Source organism: Gekko japonicus, unplaced genomic scaffold (assembly GCF_001447785.1).
Source record: "Gekko japonicus isolate JY-2015 unplaced genomic scaffold, Gekko_japonicus_V1.1 scaffold3580, whole genome shotgun sequence".
Taxonomy (NCBI): Eukaryota; Metazoa; Chordata; class Lepidosauria; order Squamata; family Gekkonidae; genus Gekko; species Gekko japonicus.
Window position 1 is genome coordinate 116,671 of NW_015167646.1, and position 12,140 is coordinate 128,810.

At 46.6% G+C, this 12,140-nt stretch overlaps 1 protein-coding gene across 1 annotated transcript in view; it reads right to left on the reverse strand.

The window, feature by feature from the left end:
• LOC107112886 (laminin subunit gamma-2-like) overlaps positions 1–12,140 on the reverse strand; it is a gene marked incomplete at its 5' end in the record, with an annotated part of 29,208 nt that overhangs the window by 5,882 nt on the left and 11,186 nt on the right. The window contains 4 exons of the mRNA XM_015414083.1: positions 1,152–1,266; positions 5,025–5,174; positions 6,851–6,995; positions 11,438–11,575. Of these exons, the coding sequence (XP_015269569.1) occupies positions 1,152–1,266; positions 5,025–5,174; positions 6,851–6,995; positions 11,438–11,575 (548 nt within the window). The remainder of the gene's footprint in view (positions 1–1,151; positions 1,267–5,024; positions 5,175–6,850; positions 6,996–11,437; positions 11,576–12,140) is intronic.

The following is a 12,140-nucleotide window of genomic DNA, read 5'->3' on the forward strand; positions in this document are numbered from 1 at the left end:
CCACTGCCAGTGGGTGCTTCACACCACTGCTCAGTGTTGGAAACATATGTATTTACAAGGTCTGACAATCCAGTCATTATAGGGTTAACTTGTTTACCTAGTATTGCTATTGTTTAGACTGACCTGGAAGGGATACCTGGCACTTAGCCAATGGGGAATTAGCCCGGGAAAAGTAGCTTCTATTGTGATACAGATTGGTTGTTTGTTTTCAGGTGACTTCCTTTCTAGGGGTTGAGAAGAAGGACAGATTCTCCATTATCTGTGTCTTAGTGTGTGACTATGTTTTGAGAAGTAAGCAGTAGAAAATGTAGCTGTTAGATGTTTTGTTATTTTGTAGGTTCCCTATATACCTTTTACCCTTAGAAATAAAGGTTTTTAAAAGCAAAGAAATATCTTCTTTCCAATAGAGCAAGAGCCATTGATACTCTGAGTATTTCATATACTTTTGACTATTTTACAACACTCAGCAGGGTGGGGGGTGGGAAATGAGCTGGAAACTGGGAGGCATGCCAACACGCTGACATCGCTCTCCGTGCCCCGGAAGTGACAACGGTGCATCGCCAGGGACCTCTTTACATCACCGGTGAGGCTCCTCCCACCGACTGTCAGCCTTGTGCCAGCAACCTTACTTACCACTATCCCCTCTTTAAAACAAATCCAGACCGATAACAATCAATTAAAAACACGGTATGAAAAATGTTTAAGATTAAAAATCAGCGTGGTGACAATCAAAGTTCAAAGCTGTCTGCAAACACCCGAAAAACAATTTACAGCAGCAGATCAAATAGTGCATTACTCAGTGAATGTGCCTGAGTCAACAACTTCTAATTACAATGAAAACATCCCACTCTGTGTGTACATTAGTACACGATTCCAGACACACACAAGCACTTATGTATGTACCTGCATCCGGATCAGAATATAGCATGCATACTTGACTTCATTTGGACAAACGCCTATTTGCAAATCTTTTTCAGATCTACGTTATTTAAGTTGCAACATTTTATTGACAGAGAATTAGATCTTATTTTTGTTAAGTGCTGGGTGTGAACACTATCTGTGGTTTCAAGCCTTGCCCCTCATGGAACTCGCCAGGCCAGGGAACATTTGCAATAGACCTCTAAGTACACCTGTTTTTTTAAGGCACTCACCCCTCAGGTTCCTCAAGATGCCATCAACTTCCTCTAAAGAGGCATTGCCAGCATTCAGTGCCTTCTGGGCTATACTCTTGGCAAGGCTGGCACGAGACAACAGTTGGACTGACGCCTGCAATGGCAGGAGAACAAAAGAACACACATAACATGGAGCATGAAAACACAGGCCCAACTCCCAGAACTCACAGTCAACCAGTTCTGCTGTACAGGGGAGGATCTGTATTCGGGGGCTAAGAACAAAAGCTCTGAGGACCCAGTACCATCTACAGATCCAAGCCTGAATCATATGCATGGAACAAACAGAGGGGTTCCCATAGTGCACACGATACAACGTTGTACTGTGGGCAGAATTCAGACAGATATCCTTGGAAGCCAGAGCATGGCTTTATGCCTTCGAACTGAGATTCAAACAGCTCTGTGCTGAAAATGGTTTGTCAGCTGCTTTAAATCGAGATACCCACAAATCGACTTGATGAAAGCCCTGGATGAGAAATTTATGATAGTTGGAATCTTGATTAATTATATTTTTGAGATGGGCAAATTCAAAGCATTTTCTCTGATCAAAAAGCGTGTCCTAGAAGTCGATTGTAGTAGCCTGATCCTGAGAGCTTACAGAGTTTGCTCACCCCTATCTTTTGGTTTTCCCCAAGATCTTTACCCCCCATATCTACTATCTTACCATCCCACGTTACTGTAAAGCTTTTTTGTTTGCAAGATTGAATATTATTCCTACAATGGTTTTTCAGGGGAGATTTTTTAATAAGCCCTATTCTGACTGAATCTGCCCTTGTGGCCTTAATAGGATAGACACATCTTTCCATGCCCTGCGAAATGCAGTTTCTTTGAGAATATAAGGGATCACTATATTAAGCCTTTAATCAACCAACCGTCCCCCTACACTCTGGAAACCCTGGCTCTTTTGCTCAGCGATAAGGATCCTATTGTTTACTCTGGCAACTGCAAAATTTGTCTCAGTCCTTTTAGCCCTTGCATCAAAAAAGTAAGAAGCAAGTATCTTCTACTGCTCAAGATCTGTGACTCAACGAGCTTCTAAAGGTATAAAAGGAAAGGAATACACTATTGTCATGGCTGCCACATAACCTTGGAGTTCAATGCCTCCTGGGAGCAAGGGGAGCTGTATTCTAATTGTGACCACAGTGTACATGGACAAGGGGTTTCAGCCTTCCACCCAGGCTGTTTCTGTAAACTGAAACAGCTCCAGGGAGCTGGTGTTTCCTCTGCTGAGAAAGCTTGTGTGTAATGATGGCTGCACATAAGCTTCCCAGCAGAGGAAATAAAGCTTCTTGCAGCCATTTCCATTCACAAAAGCAGCACAGGGGAAAGGCTGAAGGCCTTTATGCATGCCACTGCCTCAGTCAGAATACGGCCTCCTTGCCCCTGGGAGGCACAGAACTCTCAGTGCTTATGTAGTATCATGTGATTCAGTCCTTGAGCTACTTCATGGAGAAAATACAGGCTTGACCCCATTCAAGATATTTAGAGGTCACTTGGAGGGGTATGTTTCTTGTCTTCATCCCTAAAAATGTGTGCCACTAACTTCAGCTTAGAAATACATGAGCATCCGGCTGAAGGGGCCCTTCTGAATGGGTCAGGCTGTTACAGATCCCACCGACACTGCCTACCAACACGTTCCAGGTCATTAATATGGATTCACTTTACCAGTCTGTCATCTTGTCCTTTCTGCAAGAGCTCTTTGATCTCATCTTCTTTGTTCCCCATGTTGCTTTGCATCTGCTTATATTCCATCATGTAAATTTCCACCAGGCCTGCTAAAGAGTCCGCCTTCTGCCGGAGCTGCTTGGCTTCCTCCTAAGACGTCAAAATGGGGGGGAAAACATGACTTTGCTTAGTGCCACTTCTGCTGGTCCAAAGAACTGCTCCTTTCTATTATTTATTTACAAAAATTGTATCATGCCTTTCTGGGCCCCCTCTCATCTGGGCCCCCCAGGCAGCTGACAGGCGAAAAATATACATAATAAAAACACATCTTAAAAACAGTCATCATTAAAACAAGTAAAACCGAAGCTAAAAGACACATACAAAACCATAAAAACAACAATTAAAATAGCGGGCAGGAAGAGGGATCACTGAGGGAATGCCAAGTGAAACAAAAAAGGCTTCACCCACTGGTGGAAGACGGCAACAGAATGGGACAGACAAGTCTCCCTGGGGGGAGAGTTCTAGAGTTTGGTGCCAGGACCAAGAAGGCCCTCTCCTGGGGTGCCACCCACCCACCCAATCTCAGAAGGCAATTGCACCAGAAGCTGGGCCTCAAAAGATGACTATAGTGCTCAGGTAGGTTTCTACTGCCACCTGTCTCATTTCAGAGGTGCACCTGATGGAAACTGGAACTCGTTTGTTTCAAAGGTGTCAAAAGGTCACTTTTAGGGAAGCATGACTCCTGAAACAATATTAGGACAGGTTAAGGAACACACAGCATGCAGGACAGAAATCGTTCATAGTCGGTGGTGAGTGGTGACTGTGTTTGGAGGGGAAGAGAGAAACTGTCAAGCAATAAAGCAATTAAAAATGCATCCTCCCCTCATTCAGCAAATTGGCTGCACCCTTTGAGACTTCCTTTTCTGTTAAAAAAATACTGTTGGAAGATCCAACCAGATCTCCTGCACAATGGTGTAATAGACTGAGCCTCCCACAAATGGGCAACCCACCCTGGAGTTGTCTCACTTCATATGGCAGGTGGGAGGGGATGACTGAATGCTCTTCAGTATAAAACATCTTTTTACAAACAGAACACAAGCATGTTGGGGTGGGGGAGAGACTAGACTAAGACCCTTTTTTAATGTGTGGATGGAACCATTTTGCAGGGAGGATCTTTTCAACCACATCAGATTCACCTGCAGCCAAACACAGGACTGCCACCTCCATGACGAATAGGTCTGAGCCACATGGAACAGCTCTGGTCAACACTGAGACTTGGTCATTGGCCACTCTGAGAAGGAAGAGACAGAGTCCGGATCCCACTCCTGCTTCCCAAATTGTCCTGTTGCTAAATCCTACTGCTATGGATGGTTCCAATCTACTCTTTATGGGTCCGGACACTGGCATGGGGGAAAGGAGTCAGATTTGGCCCAGGGGGGCACTGCTTACTAGCCCAAATCCTGTAAGAAACAGTGCAGTTTGGGAATGGTTGGTAGCAAAATAGGCCTTCTTCCTCTTGCAAAGGACAGGGAAAGAAACGGTACCGTAGAAAGCAACTAGTGACTATGTGTTACATGCCATCAAATGACTGTGTGTTATGTGCTACATAACCTTGGAGTTCAATGCCTCCTGGGAGCAAGGGGAGCTGTATTCTAATTGTGACCACAGTGTACATGGACAAGGGGTTTCAGCCTTCCGCCCAGGCTGTTTTTGTAAACTGAAACAGCTCCTGGGAGCTGGTGTTTCCTCTGCTGAGAAAGCTTGTGTGTAATGATGGCTGCACATAAGCTTCCCAGCAGAGGAAATAAAGCTTCTTGCAGCCATTTCCATTCACAAAAGCAGCACAGGGGAAAGGCTGAAGGCCTTTATGCATGCCACTGCCTCAGTCAGAATACGGCCTCCTTGCCCCTGGGAGGCACAGAACTCTCAGTGCTTATGTAGTATCATGTGATTCAGTCCTTGAGCTACTTCATGGAGAAAATACAGGCTTGACCCCATTCAAGATATTTAGAGGTCACTTGGAGGGGTATGTTTCTTGTCTTCATCCCTAAAAATGTGTGCCACTAACTTCAGCTTAGAAATACATGAGCCTCTGGCTGAAGGGGCCCTTCTGAATGGGTCAGGCTGTTACAGATCCCACCGACACTGCCTACCAACACTTTCCAGGCCATTAATATGGATTCACTTTACCAGTCTGTCATCTTGTCCTTTCTGCAAGAGCTCTTTGATCTCATCTTCTTTGTTCCCCATGTTGCTTTGCATCTGCTTATATTCCATCATGTAAATTTCCACCAGGCCTGCTAAAGAGTCCGCCTTCTGCCGGAGCTGCTTGGCTTCCTCCTAAGACGTCAAAATGGGGGGGAAAACATGACTTTGCTTAGTGCCACTTCTGCTGGTCCAAAGAACTGCTCCTTTCTATTATTTATTTACAAAAATTGTATCATGCCTTTCTGGGCCCCCTCTCATCTGGGCCCCCCAGGCAGCTGACAGGCGAAAAATATACATAATAAAAACACATCTTAAAAACAGTCATCATTAAAACAAGTAAAACCGAAGCTAAAAGACACATACAAAACCATAAAAACAACAATTAAAATAGCGGGCAGGAAGAGGGATCACTGAGGGAATGCCAAGTGAAACAAAAAAGGCTTCACCCACTGGTGGAAGATGGCAACAGAATGGGACAGACAAGTCTCCCTGGGGGGAGAGTTCTAGAGTTTGGTGCCAGGACCAAGAAGGCCCTCTCCTGGGGTGCCACCCACCCACCCAATCTCAGAAGGCAATTGCACCAGAAGCTGGGCCTCAAAAGATGACTATAGTGCTCAGGTAGGTTTCTACTGCCACCTGTCTCATTTCAGAGGTGCACCTGATGGAAACTGGAACTCGTTTGTTTCAAAGGTGTCAAAAGGTCACTTTTAGGGAAGCATGACTCCTGAAACAATATTAGGACAGGTTAAGGAACACACAGCATGCAGGACAGAAATCGTTCATAGTCGGTGGTGAGTGGTGACTGTGTTTGGAGGGGAAGAGAGAAACTGTCAAGCAATAAAGCAATTAAAAATGCATCCTCCCCTCATTCAGCAAATTGGCTGCACCCTTTGAGACTTCCTTTTCTGTTAAAAAAAATACTGTTGGAAGATCCAACCAGATCTCCTGCACAATGGTGTAATAGACTGGGCCTCCCACAAATGGGCAATCCACCCTGGAGTTGTCTCACTTCATATGGCAGGTGGGAGGGGATGACTGAATGCTCTTCAGTATAAAACATCTTTTTACAAACAGAACACAAGCATGTTGGGGTGGGGGAGAGACTAGACTAAGACCCTTTTTTAATGTGTGGATGGAACCATTTTGCAGGGAGGATCTTTTCAACCACATCAGATTCACCTGCAGCCAAACACAGGACTGCCACCTCCATGACGAATAGGTCTGAGCCACATGGAACAGCTCTGGTCAACACTGAGACTTGGTCATTGGCCACTCTGAGAAGGAAGAGACAGAGTCCGGATCCCACTCCTGCTTCCCAAATTGTCCTGTTGCTAAATCCTACTGCTATGGATGGTTCCAATCTACTCTTTATGGGTCCGGACACTGGCATGGGGGAAAGGAGTCAGATTTGGCCCAGGGGGGCACTGCTTACTAGCCCAAATCCTGTAAGAAACAGTGCAGTTTGGGAATGGTTGGTAGCAAAATAGGCCTTCTTCCTCTTGCAAAGGACAGGGAAAGAAACGGTACCGTAGAAAGCAACTAGTGACTATGTGTTACATGCCATCAAATGACTGTGTGTTATGTGCTATCAAGCCATTTCCGACTTATGGTGATCCTATAAACGAATGACCTCCAAAACATCTTTGTTGAGGTCCTGCAAAATGAAGGTCACGGTCTCCTTTAGTCAGTCAATCCGTCTCATGTTGGGTCTCTCTCTTTTCCCACTGCCTTCAAAGTTTCTAACAATTCTGGGGACCAAGCACACACACACACACACACACACACACACACACGTGCAGAGTCCTTACCTGAAAGGCGCTCGTGTCAACTTTTGGTAAACGAGCCAGGGAGCTGAAGAGCAGCTGGCTGCTTTGGTAGGCCTGGTCAGTGCTCGAAGCAGCTCTGTTGGCCTCAGCCTCCAGTTCACTGGACAGCAACTTCACCTCATCATACCTGAAAAACGAGAAGATGATTTTGAGCCCGGAAGTGTGAGATTTCCCCCACCCCCGCCGCCAGTCATCACACCACCTACATAACATATAAATGGGGCAGGGGTCAAAGAAAGTTATGGAGTTTAGATGATCTGCCCTGGCTGCATCTAGCCAAGGTATTCTTGCCACGATCTTTACGAATGACCTGTAGACCTTCTGGGTACCCCCAGCTTGACTTTGCGTTCCATGTTGTGAAAGGGATGGAACCCCACTTTCTGTCATTTCCCCAGAGGCCAAGTCATCTCCCCCAAGGGGCCCCAGAAGCCACACAGGAATTGCCAGGATCCTTCTCGTGCGCTTTTGTATGGAGCAGCCAGCAGACTACGGAGTCCGTGAGTCCAGCCAGAAGCAGCTCTGACACACTCGAGGTTCCGACCACAGAACCTAATGTTGTGGGTGTTTTCCGCCCCGAGACTGTTTCACTCAGGGCTCTTTTTGTAGCAGGAACTCCTTTGCATATTAGGCCACAGACCCCTAATGTAGCCAATCCTCCAAGAACTTACAGAGCTCTTCTTACAGGGGCTTGGCTGCATTAGGGGTGTGCCACTTAATATGCAAATGAGTTCCTGCTACAAAAAGAGCCCTGGCTATTACCAGTAAAGCACAGTGGCAAGCAACATGGCAGGCTCCTCTGCTTTTCCCCTGCCCCCGTCTTCTGTGGTGGCCATTCCCTCCTGTGTCACTGGGGGATTTTAGTGTTCTTTTAAATTGGCAATTTACATTCTTATAGCATTATAATGTTATAGCTATCCATCTTTCAGGTCCTCTGAATTCGCAGCTTTCACTTTAAAAAGCAGCCGTGACCTCCCCTTTTTAAAGAGGTATAAGAAGAAAGGTATACCTCTGCGACAAAAGGGACTAGAGGCTTACTTTTATTTTTATAAAAAGAAGGCTGGGGATTCAGAGCCCTTTGGAAACAGATTGTTATAGCACTATAACACGTCAATTGCTATTTTTTTAAAGGCCTCGGACTTTTCTTCCTTTCCCACAATACAAGAACTCGTGGGCACTCAATGAGATTGCTGAGCAGTCGGGTTAGAAAAGGTAAAAGGAAGTACTTCTTCACCCAAAGAATGATTAACCCATGGAATTCACTGCCACAGGAGGTGGCGGCGGCTACAAGCATGGACAGCTTCAAGAGGGAATTAGATTAACATATGGAATAGAAGTCCATCAGTGGCTATTAGCCACAAGGTATAGATAGGAACTCTCAGGCAGGGGCAAGGGATGCTCTGTATTCTTGGTGCTTGGAGGGGGGCAACAGTGGGATGGCTTCTACTGTCCTGGCCCCCCTGCTGGTCCCCCTGCTGGCACCTGGTATTTTTGGCCATGTGTGACAGTGTTAGACTGGATGGGCCTTTGGCCTGATCCAACATTGGCTTCTCTTATGTTCTTAGGGAGCAGAGCTGGGGAGATTGGCAACCCCAGGAGAGAGACACTGGCTTCCCCCACCACCATCAAAAACCCCACCCCCACCATGGAAAGTTATGGGAGGGAGAGAGATTGGCTTCCCCGCCACCATCACCATGCCTTCTCTCTTTCTTTCCCCAGACCCCCACCACCACCACAGTGGGGAGACTGGGGAAGGGAAGGAAAGCTGCCCTGCCTCTTCCAGTCAGTTTCACACTGGAGGAACAGCTGTTAGGTTTAACAGCTGATAGGAGGGAGTGAAACTGACCAAAAGCTGCAGGGCAGCTTTCCTTTCCTTTCCCAGCTCCCAGCAGCTGTGGGGAGGCTGGGGAAAGAAAGGGAAGCCGCTCTGCCTCTTCTGGTCAGTTTCACTCCCTCCAATCAGCTGCTAAACCTAACAACTGATTGGAAGGACTGAGAGTGACCAGGAGCAGCTTCCCTTTCTTTCCCCAGCCTTGCTGCCGCTGCGGGGCTAGGCACACTGGGGTGGGGGTGCCTGGCATCATCAAATGGTGGGGCAGAGTGCATGGGTGGTGGGGCTTCGCCCCCAAGCGCCCCACCATTCATTTTTATGTACACTATTTATAATCCACCTTTCTCACTTGGACTCAAGGCGGATTATGCAAAGTGAGTCAAAACAATTGACAGATGGGACATTCAATAAGCAATGCAATAGGAATTAGGGCTGTAGAACCAACCGGAAGTCTACAATCAGAACTGAAGCAAAGCATAATAATAATTTACTGTAAAGAAAAAAAATGTGGTTCACCTTCGTTAAACATTTCCTTTAGCGGAATAACAAATAAGGCCAGTTTTCTGTGAAGTTAGCAGAGCATTCAATATCGCTGACCAGATGCAATTCATTAGTTTCACCATCTTGGTACACTCAAATTCACATTTTTCCATTTCAGCCACACAATTGTACAGTTAATGGGTCCCTGGAGAGTCCAAGACCAAGACCCTACCCACAATAATGTCCCTATATCAATGCCAACATTCTCCCAATATTACCTCACATTGTAGCATGGCCAAGAGTGACTGAACAATCCGAGTGGGACGTGGGAGACCTGGGGTTCCAGTCCCCAATGGAATATGAAGCCAGTTGGATAACGTTGGACCAGTCTCACACACTCAGCTTAATCTATGCCCCTAGGCTATTGTGAGGATCAAATGGAGGAGGGGAGATCTATGTGTGCCACCCTGAGCTTCTTGGAAGAAGAGCTGGATAAATGCAGGACCGATCAGATAGATCAACACAACTCCAGGCTACACAGATTAGGGATTATTAGGAAGTTAATTGGGAAAGGGATTGAACATAAAACAGATGGTATTATAGTGCCCCTGCATAGATCTATGGCGCAGCCTCATTTGGAATACTGCACACAGTTCTGGTCACCATATCTCCAAAAGGGCATTGCAGAGCTGGAAAAAAGTACAGAGAAGGGCAACCAAGGTGATTAGGGGGCTGGAGCACCTTCCCTATGAGGAAAGGCCGAAGAGCCTGGGACTTTTCCATTTAGGAAAGAGGCGACTAAGGGGGGATACGATAGAGGTTTATAGAACTATACATAGGGTGGAGAGAATAGACAAAGAGAGGTTTTTCTCCCTCTCCCAAAATAACAGGACTCGAGGGCATCCAATGAAACTGATGGGCAGTAGATACAGGACGGAGAAAAGGACATTCTTTACACAGAGAGTGATTAAAATGTGAAATTCGCTCCCAGAGGATGAAGTAATGGCCACAGGAATGGACAGCTTTAAAAGGGGATTAGGTCGATTCATGGAGGATAAGTCTATCAGTGGCTCCTAGCCACTGTGACTGAGGGGACCTCCACATCCAGTAGCAGTCAGTCCCTATGAGGAAAGGCTGAAGAGTCTGGGACTTTTCCATTTCGGAAAGAGGCGACTAAGGGGGGATACGATAGAGGTTTATAGAACTATACACAGGGTGGAGGGAATAGACAAAGAGAGGTTTTCCTCCCTCTCCCAAAATAACAGAACTCGAGGGAATCCAATGAAACTGATGGGCAGTAGATACAGGATGGAGAAAAGGAAATACTTCTTTACACAGAGAGTGATTAAAATGTGGAATTCACTGCCAGAGGATGTAGTGATGGCCACAGGAATGGACAGCTTTAAAAGGGGATTAGGTAGATTCATGGAGGATAAGTCTCTCAGTGGTTCCTAGCCACTGTGACTGAGGGGACCTCCACATCCAGTGGCAGTCAGCCTCTGAATCTCAGTGCCAGGAGCAGTGTTCCCTCTAAGATGAGTTAGTGTGAGCTAGCTCACGGTTTTTTAGCCTCCGGCTCACACATTTTTGTCTTAGCTCAGGAAGGGGATGGCTCCAGAGCAAACTCATTTATGCAGTAGCCAAATCGCTAAACTCACAGCTTTAATGCCAGTCGCTCACAGAGTAGAATATTTGCTCACAAGACTCCACAGCTTAGAGGGAGCACTGGCCAGGAGGCAACATCAGGAAAAGGTCTAGGCCTCTCTGCCCTGTTGTTGGCCCTCCAGAGGAACTGGTTGTCCACTGTGTGAGAGGATGCTGGACTAGGTGGACCACCGCTCTAATCCAGCAGGGCTTTTCTTATGCTCTTAAGGCTTGATCTGTGATCAACGCTGAGGCTACAAGGGACAGGGGGGTAGTCTCAGCCTCACCTCAATGGTGGCCCCCACTTCCGCATGAAGACATGGTCATGGTAAAGGGAAGATCTGCCGCCATCCTTGAAGTTGTGAGATCAGTCATTACAAAGGGAGCAAGACAGTGTGCCTTTGTGCACCTTGCAATATACAACCTTCTTGGACTCCTTCCGTAGGCAAGACTTACATCATAGCAACAGGCGGAGTGATAGTAAAATGCTAGCAGTAGTTGACGGTGGTAGGTAACAATGGTTATGGTAAGACCTGGAGCAAACTGAGGGGAAGATGAAGACTGCCAACTACCCAGTGCCTTCTAAGTGAACAAAAGTAAATTTTGCTTGAGCATACTTTTTCTGGAGTCCTTGCACAGAGTTTGTCAGGACGCCTCCTCCGCTTGTAACTGACTGCACCAAAGCCAGCGCTTGGCTTGAAGCATCCTCGGCTGCCCTGGCTGCTTGCTCAATCGTATTCGCCAGCTGCATGTGGCTGAAAGGCAAAAATTAAAAGAAAAAGAGAAAGATTACCTGGGAATGGGTTGCAAGTGCAGTGAGGACAATTCATGGCCATCACTGCCCCTCCCTTTCTCATATTTACCTTGAACAGAATGATACAACACCGCAGCGAATCCTGATTGGATGGGGACCAAACTGAATATTCATGCTGACCCTGGTGCATATTCACCATCTGTGGTCTTTGCAAAGCTGGACTTTCTTAGATAGGGTTGCCAGCCTCCAGGTGGGACCTGGAGATCTCCTGGTATTACGACTGATCTCCAGGCAGTACAGATCAGAGAAAATAGCTGTTTTGAAGGGTGAATTATATGGCATTATACCCCAAATAGGTCCCTTCCTTTCCCAACCCCCAACCCCAAATCTCCAGGAATTTCCCAACCCAGAGTTGGCAACCCTACTTTCCAGCTTCCCCCTCCTGCTGCAAGCCATTATGTTCTCTAATGGTTTTGTTCCTGAGCGACAGCACATCCCCAGAAGCAGAATCATAGGGAGATCAGGAAGGGTCTGCAGTGGGAGGGGAGAATCAATGGGAATCGCTA